At 57.2% G+C, this 15,699-nt stretch overlaps 1 protein-coding gene and 1 long non-coding RNA gene across 5 annotated transcripts in view; one reads left to right on the top strand and one right to left on the bottom strand.

The window, feature by feature from the left end:
* Positions 1-15,699, top strand: part of Pde9a (phosphodiesterase 9A) — an 84,800-nt gene that overhangs the window by 17,903 nt on the left and 51,198 nt on the right. For all 4 annotated transcript variants that reach the window (XM_071615004.1, XM_027929015.2, XM_027929013.2 and 1 more), the window contains exons 2-4: positions 8,071-8,141; positions 9,834-9,911; positions 15,396-15,439. In XM_071615004.1, the coding sequence (XP_071471105.1) occupies positions 8,071-8,141; positions 9,834-9,911; positions 15,396-15,439 (193 nt within the window). The remainder of the gene's footprint in view (positions 1-8,070; positions 8,142-9,833; positions 9,912-15,395; positions 15,440-15,699) is intronic.
* On the bottom strand, positions 1,271-14,526 carry LOC114087544 (uncharacterized). Its single transcript, XR_003581855.2, has 3 exons — positions 13,722-14,526; positions 1,892-1,958; positions 1,271-1,529 (listed from the first exon to the last, which is right to left on the bottom strand). It is a non-coding gene; the product is annotated as an uncharacterized lncRNA (long non-coding RNA).

Genomic DNA, 15,699 nt, shown 5'->3' with positions numbered 1-15,699 from the left:
TTGCTGTGAAATCTAGAGAGGATTCCGAGGAGGCACCAGGCAGCACCTGGCGCCTCACGGACACTCGTGCCACCATGCTGGTTCTTGCTGCTTCCCTAAGAGCAGTTCTGGAGATGGGGCTGCGGCCCCCAGGGTGCACACTGTCCCTTGTTCACATAAACTCCTGGGCACACTGGGGCAGTAGGGAGAACGGGGAGCCCAGGGTGCCCGTGCTCCCGGGGAGTGTTGCAGGATGCAGCTCCGCACGGTGTCTACACTTGGTTCTACACATGGTGACGTCTGTGCGGGTTCTTCTCTTCATCTGCCTAGTCACTAGACCTGTTCATCACTCTGGGGGTCCCTTTTCCACCCACTCCCGCCAGACTCCTAGAGGACGTTCATCTCTGTGGCTGAATTTTGGTCATTTAAAAACTGTTATACACATGGAATTTGCAGAATGTGACCTTTGGGGATGGGCGTGGTTCACTTAGCATAGTTCTCTCGAGACCCATGCACCTTTCCATGTGTCAATGGCCCCATTTCCTTGCTAGGTAGTGTTCTGGGGCATGGAGGTGGCCGTTGGCCTAACGTTTCCCCACAGTAGGGCGCTGGGCCATTTCCAGTATTTGCTGCCCATGGCCAGTCCCCAGTATTTGCCTTCAGTTTCTCGGAGGCCGTGTGGCTGTTTTGGAATCAGTACCCTTATTCTGGTTGGTTGGAATACCTCTAGTGTCAACTTGACATTTATAATTAACCAGCACCCTCAAGGTACTCAGTAAATCCAAACATGAGATTCCCAAAGGGCTGAGATCAATGGCCACTTCAAATCTAGCCAGAGAGCGGGCAGTGAAGGTGGCAGGGTGGGGTGTCCAGCCAGCCTCACAGGGCCAGGTCCCTGTGAGGGACCTCTCCCGCCTTGGGCGGGGCTTTGAGGAGGAGGGATTCCTTCTTCCCTCTACCCGCCAGGGGCTCGGCATCAGATACCACATGCCCTGGCCCTCATCTGCAACAGTGGCCATTTAAAATCCTCGGAGGAGAGACCACAGAAGAATTGAAACGAGGGAATTTTGCTGGAGATTTGTTACTCCAAGTTCAAAGAAGCTCCCTGAAAACTGTTGCTAAGGCAGTTGAATAGAAAAATTGCACAGTTGGAGTAAGCAATAACCACGAGATGGTGAACGTAATTGTGTGTTTTACAACAGCCAACCCCAAAGCGCGACTTGCCCGACATGTTTTTTAATGATTTGAGAGGTGACATGTGTTTTCAGGGATGTGGAAAGAAAACTCACGCTGTCTGGTTCCCCAGCCTTGTAGGACCATCTCCTTGGTGAGGATGTGACCGTCCTCCCAGGGCACCCTGGCCATGGCTGCTCCCGCAGGGCTGGGTTGGGTGTTCTCACCCCTGCAGCCTGCCGGGCTGAACCCAAACCCTAACTGCCACGTGCTGGTGTATCTGTCCAGGATTTGGAGCATTTCCTAACGTAGAATCAACGGTGCCTGTGTAGGAAGCCACGGTTCCTGGTCGTCCTTGACTTTGTGCCAGTCCAAACCTGACAGAGCAGCAAGAAATTCCCGAGGCAGCTGTAGGACTGTGCCTCCAACAGAACTAGGAAATGGAACTCCCTCCCGGGACAGGAGATGATCAGCTCAGAGCATGGAGAGCCAGGGGCTTGGCTGCCTCCATCTGCTCTGTGATTTCCAGCCCTTCTGCCCAGCTCCTCATTGCCCAGAAGAGGGAACACTCTCCTGGCAGCCATTACCAACCCCATTTGCATTGAATAGAAGCCGCAGTGTCTAGGGTGAATAGGGCAGAGACAACAGAGTCCTTCTTATATCTCACACCCACATCCAAGGGCACTGTGCCAGGCGTCCTCAGCGTCCTGCCTGCCCTGCACCCAGCAGGAATGCCTACCTGAGCTGCCCTTCCTGGGAAGCAGGCTGGGCCCGCAGATGGCCTCCAAGGGTCCTGGGTCAGCCACCTTGAGAAAGGAACAGGGAGAAGCAGAAGGGAAGCCAGCGATGGAATTAAACCAGCTCTCCACAAAATTTTTAAAAAAAACCTTCCCACGTGTGTGAATATTCATGCAAATTTCACGTAGTATGCGTAGGGGGCGGGCATCCTTGAACGCACACCTCCAAATTTCGGAACTGAGCTGGACAAATGGAACAGGACTCCTGATGTACAGCCAGCGTCTCCCAGGAGCCATACCCGGCCTCCGTGTCTAGACACAGATGTAGCTGCCAGGACCACGTGGCAAGGGCCACACGAGCCCGGCAGGTGCTGGGCCTGCCACAGAGCCAGATGCAGATGAGGTGCTGGGGCCAGGTCCAGAGATGGGGGGGTTCAAAAAGGTGGTGCACACCAGCCCCTCTCCCGAGTGCCGGGCTCAGAGCCTGATGTGTGCTCCTCCAAACCTGGGCCTGTCACTGTCCTCAGCCCCGCTGCTGGGTCTGCTCCTGGGCTGAAGAACTGTAGCAGAGGAACCTCGCTGGGCTGGCCCACTCCAAGCCCCCAAAAGGCAGCTCGGCCTTAACTGCACCCTTCACATCCCTAAAGCCAAGCTGAGCCGTGAAGCTCAGGTCACCTGTGACCTTAGAGACCCCAACCAGCAGGAGGTTCAGCCCTGGTCGTGGTGTGGACCCCAGGGTGCACCCTGGCCTCTTCCCGAGGTCCTCCCTGCAGTGCACAGGGCTCTCATCTGCGTGGCTGCCTCTCGTCTGTCCTGTTTGCCATTCCGGGCATGTCATCCAGCCTGAATTGCGCTCCACCACCAGCGCCTCCTCACTCTGTCTCCTCTACCCTCACGGCGCCCTTCCCAATCTTGCCGCACTGCGTACTGAGATCACAGCCGCATTTACAGGGTGGGAGGCTGGCGAGAAGCCTTCGGAGGAACGCGGGAACCCTTTGTTCTGTGCTCTGGTTTTACGGTAAGACCGGAGCACCCGGAGCTGGAGTGTAGCCAGGATCCACCTCCCTTAGCTGAACGGATGGGAAACCTGGCCATCTGGGGCTTCTGCCTTGTGGAGTGCAGATGCACCTAGTGGGCCTCGGAATGGAAACCCGAGAGGTCCCTTACTGCGTCCCCTTGCGCAGTCTTTGGATGGGGTGTGCAGAGACCAAAGGGAGCCCCAAACCACTCAGCATTCTGTCAGCAGAGCCGCGTCCCCAGAAGAGGCCTCTGGACCCAGCCTCAAAGCCAGTTCAGAAACTCATTCCTTCTTCCTGTGTCTCCAGCCAGAGGCCACCTGGAGGTCCCTGCCCTGCTCAGGGTTCTGGTTGAGACACTCTGAACTGCAGGCAGCGTCTCTCCTGTGCCAGTTGCAGGTGGCCTGAGCTCAGGTGCAGCGAGGTGGGCGCGGGATGATCAGTCTCCCATGGCGGCCAGCCGTCCACTTCCCTTCCTCTGCAGCCTCCCCTGCCCTCCGTGCCCTCGGCTCCTGCCCTGTCCCTCCCTGGGCGCTGCTCCTTCCTACTCTTCCCTCAGGTGGCCACTTGTGAACATCCCAGCAAGGAGGCCCTGTGACACTGAGCTCACCACCAGCTCCAACTCTCAGTAAGAGTCTCTTGGGGGAAGTGAGATTGGTCACCAGCTGGGTAGTGGTAGGTCAAGGGGGCAGGGCAGGATCGCCAGGAGCCACGGCGTCCTGTCCAGGGCTCTAGGGAGCAGGCTGGATGCCACTCAGTGAGACCCCATGTGCCATGGTGGGTGCAGGCTGCCCACTGCAGTCCCCCGGCTCTTGCTCCTAAGTCTCCACTTGAAAGGAGAAGCTCAGGGGATGCTTGTCACATAGGTCCCCCATCCAGCCAACCTGACAGGGCCATGCCATGACAACCCACCCAGGGACTGGGCAGAGATTGTCCTGGGTCCCCCCTTTGCCTTCCTGGCCCACAGGAGCCCTGCACACCCAAGAAACCCCGAGTTGGCCCAGAGCGCCCAGGTGTGCTCAGCCACAGCCACTCTTGCCCTGGACTGACTGCCACAGGACCCTGGCTGCGAGCGTGCCCCTGGGGGCCTCTCCTGCCTTCCCAAGGGCAAGGGGGCAACTTTTCCCGGACAAGCCCTGGGAACGGAGGAGCTGAGCCACACACCATTGCTCCCCAGTGCAGGAGATCTGCAGGTGGGAGTGTGGCCTCCCACTAAAATAGTCAGGTGGTGAAAGATCACCGTGGGCATTTGGCCACTTGGAGACCGTGAGACTGCGAGAGCCTTGCACCACTATCAGAGCACTTCAGAGCCACCTGGGTAGTCAACAGGCATGAAGTTGAATTTTGTATTCAGCCCGGTGGGCTTTTGAGTCATTTTTTTCTGTTGTCCTAGGGATTAAACCCAGGGGTGCTCTACCACCAAGCTGCATCCCCAGCCCTTTGTATTTTTGAATTTTGAGATAGGGTCTAAGTTGCTGAGGCTGGCCTTGAACTTGCGGTCCTCCTGCCTTGGCCTCCTGAGTAGCTGGGATCGGAGGTGTGCACCACCCTGTCTGGCTGAGTAATTCTCTCACATGCCCCCTGCACGCTTGCTCCCCCCGCCCTGAGAGGAAGGTGATACTGATACTGCAGTTGTTTACAGATTGGTGAACTGAGGTTCCTGTGGTCACAGTCTTGCCCCGAGAGTGCAGGAGGAGACAGCAGGTGAAGGGGTGATGTTAAGGGCAGAACTTCAACCCCAAATCCACCGCTCTGACACGGTTCCAGAGGGAGGCTGGGCTGAGTGAAGAGCATCCTCAGGCAGCCCCTGGGGGTCAGCAGACACCCACCCCTGGCTGGCTGGGCCTGGGCAGCTCGGGCAGCTCTGTGTGCCTCAGTTTCCTGTGTCCCCACTTTCAAGTGGCTCCTGGCTTGTGGTTGGTGCCCGGCGAGTACAGGATCCTCCCCCGCGGGCATCCCAAGGCTCCCAGACACCGCAGTTCTCCGACTCGCAGAGGGCTCAGCTGAACATGGATGAAGGATCAATATCCGGCCGAGAGCAGGGCTCTGTCTTCTCATTTATCTCCCATCTCGTTCTAGTATCACAGCATGCCAATCAAACCACATGGAAGGTTCGGGGTGGCTTGCCACGCTTGCTTATGACCTCCAGTGCTGATATGCCCCCAAGCTGGATGGCTACACCAAATTCTTGGTGCCTCTGTGTCTCCTGCTTACATTTCAGCTCATTAGCTGTGTGTGTGTGTGTGTGTGTGTGTGTGTGTGTTCTCTGTTTCTGGATGAAGGACAGAAGGTTTACAGAGCTGTTCAGCATGTGGCTGTGCATCCCTGTGCCTCCTGACACGCGGCCCTGGGGCCTTCTGGGGCCATGAGCGGTGGCGGGCAGGGGTCCCAGTTGGTAACAGCTGGTCGAGGCTGGGTGCTTCCCTGACACAGCCCCATCCTCGGGGCTCCTGTGAGCTTCCTGCTCAGTCTCCCTTGGCCCTGCTGCAGGCTAATTCACAAGGACAAAAGATATGTAATGACCCCACGTCACAGATCTTCCCTTGGCTCCTTAATTGAATGAGGGAACTGGTAAGATGTCACGACCAGTTCCAGAGAGCCATGGAAACCAAACCCGTCCTGGAGTAGAGGAGGAGGAGGAGGGATGTACCAGAGACAAGGATCCTTCTCCCCTGGAGGCCTCCAGTGAAATCTTTCTTGCTTATTCCAAATTTCCTTGCAACCTCCCGCCTTTTGCCCAAAAGAGTCTCAAAGAAGCACCATTCTCAGTAACAGTGGGGCTGGGCTGGCGAGGTGGCAGGATTGTTGCGCAGAGGTGGCGGGAGTGTTGGGTGCCCCAGTGGCCTCTTTTGAGTTTGGTTTGCTGGGAGACTTCATAATTAGTCTTTTAAAAGCCTCCATTATACGCTGTCCTGAGGCCAGGAAGCCAAGCTCAGAGAAATCAAGGCTCTTCCTTTGGATTTCACTTGTAGTCCTTTGTCATAAATCTGGGTGATTCCTGGGGCCCCACCTGGACCCACTGTGTGGGAATCCCAGAGCTGGGCTCGCCCAGAGCCGCAACGCTGTTGCTGAGTAATGGTAGACCCTATCCTATTGGGAGATGGTATTAAAACCACATCCATCCTTGAAACAGGCCTAGCCAGCAAGCCCTCAGCAGCTATGGACTGGACACTCTCTGAGTTGGCCTTGCTCTGCAGGACCTGTCCCCCTTCTCCAGAAGTCTTAGGCAAATCAAATATTCAAAAAAAGAGGCTTCCTGCCCTCCTCTTCTGCACCTTCCAGCCTGGAGTCTGTGAGCCACAAAGTACATCGGCCCAAGGAGAATGAGCTGCTCAGAGGACCAAATGGGAAAGCTAGAACCTGGCCCACCTCGGTGGGTCAGCAGCCGGGACCCCAGACTCAGCCCTGCTGGGCTCTGGCAGAAAGGCTGGGCGTGAACTGAGCCCATGCTGCACACGGGCACGGTGGAACGAGGCCGGGTTTGGGGGCCGGTAAAGGCAGGCCTCCTCTGACGGTGAGGTCGGGGCACCTGCCACTCATGAGGAGAAGGCAGGACCAAGAGCCAGGGGTGGGGGACAGGGAGGGCCAGGACACAGGCTACAGGGAACACACCCTGGAACCTCCCGTACCCTGTGGGCAGGAGGAGCCAGCACAGGCCTTGCAAGGCAAAGTGGCCATCAGGGGAGGGGACAGAGATGAGGCCAGAGGACCAGGGTGACCAGGGCTGAGCTGGGCCAGCAGCCAGACTGGGCACCAGGGCTGACCAGCAGTACTGGTGGTGCAGCTCCGAGGGTGGACACAGGTGTGAGCGGGTGTGCTCTTTGCCTTGTTGCTACCGGAATAGTGGCACTCAGGAAGTGTCACTGGCCATAGGAAGGCTGTTTAGGGAGGAAAGTCTGTTTTCCATATCTCTCTGTTTCCAAGAACAGGAAAAGCAAACTAAGCTAAGTAATAATAATAATAATAATGTGACAGGCACCAAAAAATAGCCATCTTCTCAGGCTTGCTCCTCACCCACCCCCGGGGGCTCATGCTGTTTAGCAAAAGACCAGGGACAGCAGTAGCCAGGGAACATGTTGAAGGAACACAGCCATTATGAGGACATGGGGCCTGGTGTGGACTGTCCCTGGAGGAGTCACCCCCAGTACCCCCAGTGGATGCCAAGAGCTGGAGGGGTCACCTGTAGATATATTTTTTTTCTGCACACACATATATAACTATGATAAAAGTCTAATTTATAAATTAGGCACAGACAGAGATTAGCAACTAAAAAAATACATCAATTACTGCATCACGTAAAACAAGGGTCACTTGCACACAAACACTGTGATGCCTCCATAGTCAGCCTGATAAGCAAGACAGCCAGGTGATAACAGGCAGGTAGTGCATACTGTGTGGATACTCTGGACAGAGAGATGATACCTGTTGTAGGCAGGATGGAGCATGTAATCTAAAACTTATGAACTGTTTATTCCTGGAATTTTCCATTTAATAATTGCAGACCCTGGTTGACCACAGGTAACTGGAAGGTGACATCATGGATAAGGGAGGGCACTGTTGTACCCCAAGAGGGCTGCGCAGGACCAAAACTCAGTCTGGACCTGCTGGACAAGAAATACCAATGTACACTGGGGTTTTTCTCTTCCCAGCCTAGCACAGGCGGTGTGTGCTGTAATCTTACATGCAATTCATGTTTTACACCAGCTATTCCCAGCTGCTTTGTTGAGATTCTGATCCCCCCTCTTTGATTTAGTCATTCAGTCTCAGTCCCTCGGTTCCCCAGATCTGAAAAGGCAATCTTTTTAAAGTTAATGAGCTTAAATTTGCTTTTTTAATGTCAGAGACCCACGAGATAATTGGAGACTCGCTGGGATGCAGCAGCTCTAAGCCTCGCAGGCACTGATTCTGTACCAGGCGTTGGTGAGGTCACTGGCCGCAGGCAGGGTCCCTTATCTTTCACACCCCAACAAAAGAATGAAGTTTTCACAACCTGTATGAATCACCCAAGTGAGGAGACATGCGTGGGACATCCCAGAGCCCAGCATCAAGGTTTTTCTTTTTAAAATAAGCCTCAGGTCAGAACAGAGAGGAAGCACAGGGAATCTGACGTCGCCATGGAAACCGGCTGCCCGCCGTGCCTCACCGCCCGGGCTTCTGTTTTGTAGGTGGTTTTCAGCAAGTACTGCAACTCCAGCGACATCATGGACCTGTTCTGCATCGCCACGGGCCTGCCGCGGTGAGTGCTACCAGTGGGCTTAGATGGGCAGCCCCCCCACGGCCGCTCTTCCAAGTCAGCCAACCAAGCCCCACAGAGGACGGGCACACCTCTGCCACCGCCCCAGCAGGTGTTGGCTGTGTCCACGTGGAGAGGAGTGCCACTGGACCAGACGAGGCACCAGTGCCCTCCCCAGGCTGGTTCCCCTTCCGGTTGTTCACCTGCTGTGGGAGAAAGGAGGGCGATGTGTGTGTGGGGGGGTGTTCCCAGCCCCTCACCCTCCTAGGTGGCTTTTCTGTCCCAGGGGTCAACATTCAACACAATGCTCCTCTTGAGGGGGAAAGAACAAGACAACCCTCCTCCTTCCTAGTCCCGCCCGCACTCCCCATCCCTGCGTGGAATTCAGACTTTCCTGCAGCAGTCAATTAAAAGAGAACACAGGTCCGTGGTTTTCTAAATTGACCGTTGCAGGAAAGTCTGAATTCAGAACTGGTTCAGAAGGATAAGCGGCAGCTCATCTCACTCCTGACAGTCCACACCACGTGGAGGGACTAATAGAGTCCTTGGGATTCCCTAGGAGTTATTTTCCTAAATCAAGTTCATACAACAAGCTAGTGAATTTCTAATTACGGGTTGAGCATCTCTAATCCAAAAATCTGAAATCCATAATTCTCCAAAACCTAAACTGCTTTGAGTGCCACTGTGAGGCCGCAGTGACACACAGGGACACTAGAAACACTGCACCGCAGTGTCTTCAGGCTGCCTGTGGGGAAGCACGTGGATTCCTGTTGAGACTTGGGTCCTGTCCCCAGCATACCGCATTAAGTAGACACAAGCTTCACGAAATCCGACCAAGTCCCAAATCCAAAATGCTCCGGTCTCCCGCTTTTAGTAAGAGATGCTCAGCCTGCACCCCACCTTTCTGATCATAAAGGGCCATCAGGAGTGGTGCTGGCATAGTAACCCTCAAGTTAGGGTCAGGGTCAAAGAAGAGGGGTCAGGAGGACAGTGGAAGCTTTTCACAGACAGGTAAGGAGAGGGAGACTCGATGAGGTCATGGGCCTGAAATCGTGGCAGATGGCCGTTCCTGGCAACAAAAACAGCTCACCGTTGGGGGTATCTTGGGGTACAGTGTACTAAGCACTGTGCTGAGAAATGTGTGCACGTCATCACAACTCTGGTATTCACGGCACCTCTGACACCTTCATTGCCTGGGATTTAAAAATCCACAACTAGAGCAGAGAGCCTCAGTAACTCGGTGGCGGTAGCACAGCTCTAAGAGGCCTCCAAAGATGGGAGGCTGGCGGAGACTCCCCGTACCATGTCAGGAGGAGGGTGAGCTCTGTGCAGTTCAGGTGGCCCTGGAGGAGGAGGGTGAGCCCGAGCCCTCCTCTGCAGACCCGCAGGTCCGCGCAGACCACAGGTCAGATCTTTGACCCGGGGTTTTCCAGTCCCCGTCTCTGTCAGTCAGACGCGCTCCAGTTCCTGTTCTGAATTGTTTAGGTCTCTCCCGCCCCAGGCTGCACTCAGCCACCAGCTTCATCGGGGTGGGTCAGTGTGTCGAGGACCACCTGCCGCCCCTTGGCCCTCGCCAGCTGCCCTTGGGACGCCTGCCCCTCCTCTCCTTGTGTCCTGGTTCTTTCTGCACCTGTCCGTGGGGGCAGCGGGCAGGTGCGTGACTCTGGGGGAAAGGCTGACGTGGGTGTCTTTCAGGAACACAACCATCTCCCTCCTGACCACAGACGACGCCATGGTCTCCATCGACCCCACCATGCCGGCAAATTCAGAACGGTAAGGGGCGGCTCGCCTGCTCTGCAGCTCACTCCTGACCCGGCTGCACCACCTGACACCTGAGCCGCGGTTTTAACTGACTGCGGCGGGGAAGCCTGAACTCTACGCAGGGTGGTGGGGGGGTGAGGGAGCAGGACGGGGGCAGGGGGATTCTCTTGTTTTCTTGCATGAATCCGTGTGTCCTCCCCGACCGGAGCCTGTGAGGAGGCGTGTGCAGACCGGAAACGGAGGCACATGGCAGCACTTACGTGGCAGTGCCAGGCCCTGGGGTCCCTGCACTAACTCAGGAAGGGCTCTAGGAGAGTCCTCGAGACCCTGAGCACTGACCTACTCGGGACAATGCTGGAACGTTCTGGGCACAGAAGGGAGAGGTGGCTGGGGCCTAGAAGGTGAGGAACAGTCGGCTACCGTGCCTCTGTGAAAATCTGCAGAACATGGCCCAAGGAGGACACGGAGCAGGAACCCTCAAGCCAGTGACGGGTCCCTTCACCAGGTAGCCTGGAAGTCCCCAGTCATCTGCACCTCGTTTGCCACCGAGCAAGGCAAAGTCCACACCCTGCTCTCTCCAGGGGTGGGGTGAGTCGGTGAGTCATTGGTGCAGGCTGCCCCTCAGGGCCGGCTCTGGGTCCCCTGCTCCTCACTGACCAGCCTCCAAGGACTCATTACAGGTTATGGAGCCTGTTGGTCTGGTCATCAGCGTCTAGCCCGGTTGTCCATGGGCAGCTCTGAGCCCACACAGGAAGCACACACCAGGCAGGCCCTTGCACATAATGACAATGTCAAGATACTCGGGCTCCAGTGACAGGGTGGGCTGAGCTCTCCATCCGGGCCCCACTGGCCCCCGCAGGCATGTGGACCTGAGTGTCCGGCACCTGGCAAACCTCCTTCCTCCTGCTTGCGGAAGGCTGTGGTCCTGGTCAGCAAGGTCTCAGTGGACATGGCCAGCACTGTCCCCGTCACCTCAAGGCCTCAGCCAGGCCTCCTCCATCCAGCCATGCCCATCAGCTCTCCTGTCTGGAGGACAGTCTCTGGTCACTCCTCTTGCTTTGACTCTCAGTTTTAAGACTCCCCAGAGCCACCACTAACGGACTCCCCAAAGACCCCAGCGGGGCACACACATCTCCGCTCCAGCCCACCTGCCCAGATCCCCTCCCAGGGGAGGGCTGCCGACCGACCCATGACCCCGACACCCCTGACCCTCTCAGGCCTGAAGTCACCTCAGTGGCGGGGGTCTCGCAGTGCAAGCCGACTGCAAAGCTGCTCTTCTCTCCTGCACTGAGTTCAAGCAGGTGTCTGCAGAGGCAGGTGGACTGCACAGGACATTGGGGCAGCACACCTTGGCCAGCCTGCCACCCTGGCCCTGGGGCCTCCTGAACGAGGAAAGCCTCAGACACACCAGAAAAAAAGCCCTCCAGAGCCTACACTCTGAACAAGTGCTTGGCCCGGCTCTGCTCAGCTCGACTCTGCTCACGGGATCTGGATAAATGCCTTTCTAATGCAGATGGAGACAGAGATGCTGCAGTGTGAGGACCCTGCCGTTACCTGGACGCAGTCTCCTCCTGGGCTCCGCAGCCTCGGACTGAGGCACTACCTCTGGGCAGGGAGTCTGCTCAGGTGCCTGGTGTCCACATACCTGGATTCTTTGAGCTGCATGTTCACGGGGGCTTTTCACGAGATCTTCTCCAGATCCCAGAGCTCCTGACCTACCTCCATCCCCATCAGGGGGGTGGTCCCGCTGCACTGTCCCTGCAGCTGAATGCTCCTTGGCCCTCTCTGTCTCCGTTCCCGCCCCTAGACCGTGGTCTTCTGGTCCTTCCATGAGAGCACGCCCCTCCCTGAGGCCTTCCTCCAGAGTGTATGGCCAGCTCCCAGCTCAGACCCTGGGTCTCATGGAGGGAGTGTCCTCTGCCCCCATCAAGGACCCCCACTCCAGTCCTGCTTTCCAGAAAACTCAGCCCTCACCTGCTTGCTCCCCGCACAGAGTTCTTGGAGACCTGTGGAGTGTGGTCCAGACCTTGCATTGGGAACACTGGCCCCAGTCCACCTTCATGTCCTTGTCCCCAGCCCAGCGGGCCCCTCCCCTCTGCATACATCCCTGCACTTCCCCACCCTGTGCTCCCTCTGTGTTCCTCCCCCTCTGCCGGTCCAGAGCCCACCCTTCCTGTGGCTGGGAACCCAGCTGCTGGGATGTTGGGTTCACCCAGGGAGCCTGCGGAGCAGCATGTGCAATCACCCCGCAGCCACAGGCCAGCTGCAGGACCCCAGGGTGATTGGCTCCTGCTCTTGTTTGGAGCTGGCAAGAAAGCAGACTGACTCCCGAGCAACCCTGGATTCCTAACGACCAACAGAAACATAAAGACACATCCTTACTCCAGTTGGACAACCCCAGAGCTCTCCCCCAGGGAGGGGCCCTGGATGCAGTGCTGTCCAGCTCACCCAGGGGTCCTCTTACTCTCGGCCCCCCTCTGTTTCTGTCACTGCGGCCTCCGGCCCCTTGGCGAAGGAGAACCGACGCTGGCATCGCGTGCAGAGACATCAGGGCGGGTGAGAGCTTATGGAGAGGGAGGGCAGAGCAGCCCACACAGACAGAACGCAGGCGCTCCTGCTGGCTCTGGGGTCAGCCACCTGTGAGCAACACAGCTGTCTGCCACACACATGCAGGGTGGCCCAGTGGCCGTCCCACTGCTGGGGTCAATGCCTCTGGGTTCTGGGCTGGCTCCAAGCCTCTTTGTCCAGCTCAGACACCACAGAAGCTCAAGGCAAGCTTATCCTCCAAAGAGGGAGTGGCTTCCCCTGTTGCTGGGGAAGGATGAGGATGGGACTTGACCCAGAACCAGGAGCTTCTCCAGCCCAGAGGCGCTGCAGCTGGCTCAAAGCATCACTTCTGTGAGAGGATCAGGGAACCAGCAGTCAAGATAATCCCCAGCGGCAAGAAACGCAGCCCTGGGAGCCTGGCCCCAGCGCCTGGGAGGTCCACAGCTGCCCGGAGTCCATGTCCAGGTCCACACCCGCCTTCGCCTCTGCGACTGGCCCGTTGTTCTCCTTGCTCAGCTCACCCAAACTGGTGGGGTGCTTGAGCAGGTCACATGGCCCTTGGGCCAGCAGCCCCAGGGCACTGCAGCCACAGAGGGTCTGGACAAGCCTGCCGCACATCAGGGCCACGGGGCATCCTCAGCATCCTGCCCAGAGATGCCCCCTCCTGCTCTGTCCCAGCCCCACCAAAGTGCAATCATCCACCCCAGCCCCTGGACTCTTCTCTCCTGGTCCTAGTCACCACCCCTGCCACCTCCAGCATTGATTTTAGGGGCCAAGAAGAAGGACAAGGAGGAAAGAAAAGCCTTTGCTCCCTCTCAGGGGAGGGCAGAGGAAGCCCCTTCCTGTGTCCACTAGGACCCAGGCTCCCCTGACCACCGATGCCCGTCCTGAGTGCCACTCACAGCAGAGAGCTGCAGGAGCAGAAAACAGGGAAGGAGGGGAGAGGGGAGCAGAGGCCGCCACCCCTCTCCTCATGGCCCCTTCGCTCCCATCCTCCAGCCCTGGGGCAGCCTCTCTCCTGCCTGAGCAGTGCTGACCCAGGGACTCCGCAGGGGCCCTGGTCCCAAGGCCGGCCCTGGCCCCCAACTTGTCCCACGTGGCTATCAGTGAGGTCCCTAACCTCCCCAGGCTTCAAGCTCCGCCCGCCACTTGGACCTCTCTTCAAGCCCACGTGGGTCTACCAACCCTGCTTATCTGACCTGGGCCAGACAGCGTTTATGACACAGTCTCTGCCGAGGAAGGAGCAGGGTGGGAGATGTGCAGGTGTGGACTCACCTCTGGAAGGGGACCCGCTCCTGAGAGGGTAGAGCCCTTGTGCCCACGCAGAGTGCCAGCACTTCATGCCCCACGGGTGCTGAGACTGAAGGCTCGCCACGCCACACAGGTGTCAGGCCAGGTGCTGCTCGCGCTGCAGTTTGGAGCCGTGACCCTCATTTTCTGTGCTGTCCTCTTCCGGAAGTGAGGTCGCTCTATGTGATAGTGACCTTGCTGTCTGTGACAGTGACCTGATGGACCCCTGCAGTCGATAACAACTGCACGAGACGTCGAGTGTCACTGTGACACAGACCAGATGCGCAGCTCAGGCAATAGGCAGGAAGCCGAGATGGGGGTCCCCGGGAGGGCCTCCTGCTCCTCGGACAGCAGGCTTCTTGTTTTCTGCTCCTCACATGGCACAGAGAGGGACTTCTGTTCCCTCTGTCCACTTAGGAGGACGAAAATTCCATCCATGGGGCCCCTTCCTCATGACTTCACCCAAACCCGATGACCTCCCAGAGTCCCCACCTCCTGTCACTGTCACCTTGGGGTGAGGACTTCAGCGTGGCCTGGGGGCTGGGATTGCCTGTGTTCAGACTGCTGGACGTGCATGTGTCCTCCACCCCTGGTGGCAGGGTACTCGCAGCTCTGAGCCCTGCGTGGTAGCACCTGCCTGTCAGCCTAGTCTGACCTGCAGTGTCAGTGCCTAGGGGCGGGAGCCTCTGGGTCCCTGACGTCACCAGCACTGACTGCGTGGGCCCCACAGAGCAGGGAACGAATGAACAAGCAAGTGAGTGACGTGACAGATGACATCTGCCGGTCCCGGGTCTGACGTTTAATCTAGACCCGTGGTGCCTCAGCTCTCTCACCAGGCGAGGATTGCACAGTCTGATCTGTGCAGCTGGGCTGCTTGTCAAGGTCACGCCGTCACACCCACCCGCTGTCCCCAGGCCCTTTCAGCCTCCTGCCATCAGGTTTAAATGCTGCTAGACTGCTGGGTAGAGATGGCCTCTCCCGGGGCTGGCTCCTTAGTGTGCTTTTCCAGTCCCTCCTGGCTGGAGTCTGTTCTTTGCCCAGTGTCCACTGGCTTCAGGCCCTTTCCCAGCCCTTGGCTAAACGTCCCTGCAACGGTGACAGTACACTGTCGTCTGTCACATGGACTGCCGATGTCATCTGCCCAGCCTCTCTGGGTCTCGTGATCACTGGGGTGACCTCACCATGGAGCTGGTACGTTCACTCTTGTCCATGTGGGGTACCGTTGCTCAGAGATCCCGCTGTGCAGACAGGAGGGAGCCTGCCTGCCTCGGCCAGGCGCTGGGGGGGTTCAGGCCATGGCGTCCCAACTTGGAACTGTATCCCCCATCAGTAGTGGTTGTGATGTCCACGTTTGTTTCAGTGACCAAATATGAACCTATAAAGAAAGTTCATCACCTGAATGTATACTTAAAATGTTTAGAATTTATCTGTATGAGGTGGTTGGAACAGCCAAAGAACCTAATTTTAAAAAACAGCGATGGGTCTGGGATGTGGCTCAGTGGTGGAGCCTGTGCTCAGGGTACACAAGGCCCTGGGTTCCTTTTTGAGCACACACAAAGCCCTAATCTGCTGATCCCAGTGCTCTAGCGTGCTTATCTCTCACAGCAGATGTGCAGCGCCCTGGACGGCTTCTCAGTGTAACTGTCATCTCTTTTGCAGAACTCCCTACAAAGTGAGACCAGTGGCCGTCAAGCAACTGTCTGGTAAGGCCCTCCTATCATTTTTTAAATCAAAAGGAAAAAGAAAGTTGGAGATAAACTACTTAAGTGTGTGCATGTGCAGTCTGATGCTGTCACAGAATCTGAGACCCTCTGCTGCTGTGGAGACGGCCCATCCAAGTCCCTACCCTGACCCTGAGGACTCAGCAGGTGCCAGGTGACATTCCCCTGTATCTCCAGGAGCCTGGTGCCTGTCCCCCATTGTCCACGGGCGGCAAAGGCTGGCTTCCGACCCACAGGGCTTC

The sequence above is a fragment of the Marmota flaviventris genome, chromosome 8 (genome assembly GCF_047511675.1).
Source record: "Marmota flaviventris isolate mMarFla1 chromosome 8, mMarFla1.hap1, whole genome shotgun sequence".
NCBI classification, from domain to species: Eukaryota; Metazoa; Chordata; class Mammalia; order Rodentia; family Sciuridae; genus Marmota; species Marmota flaviventris.
Note: the sequence above shows the minus strand (reverse complement) of the source record. Positions and strands in the feature narration are given on the sequence as shown.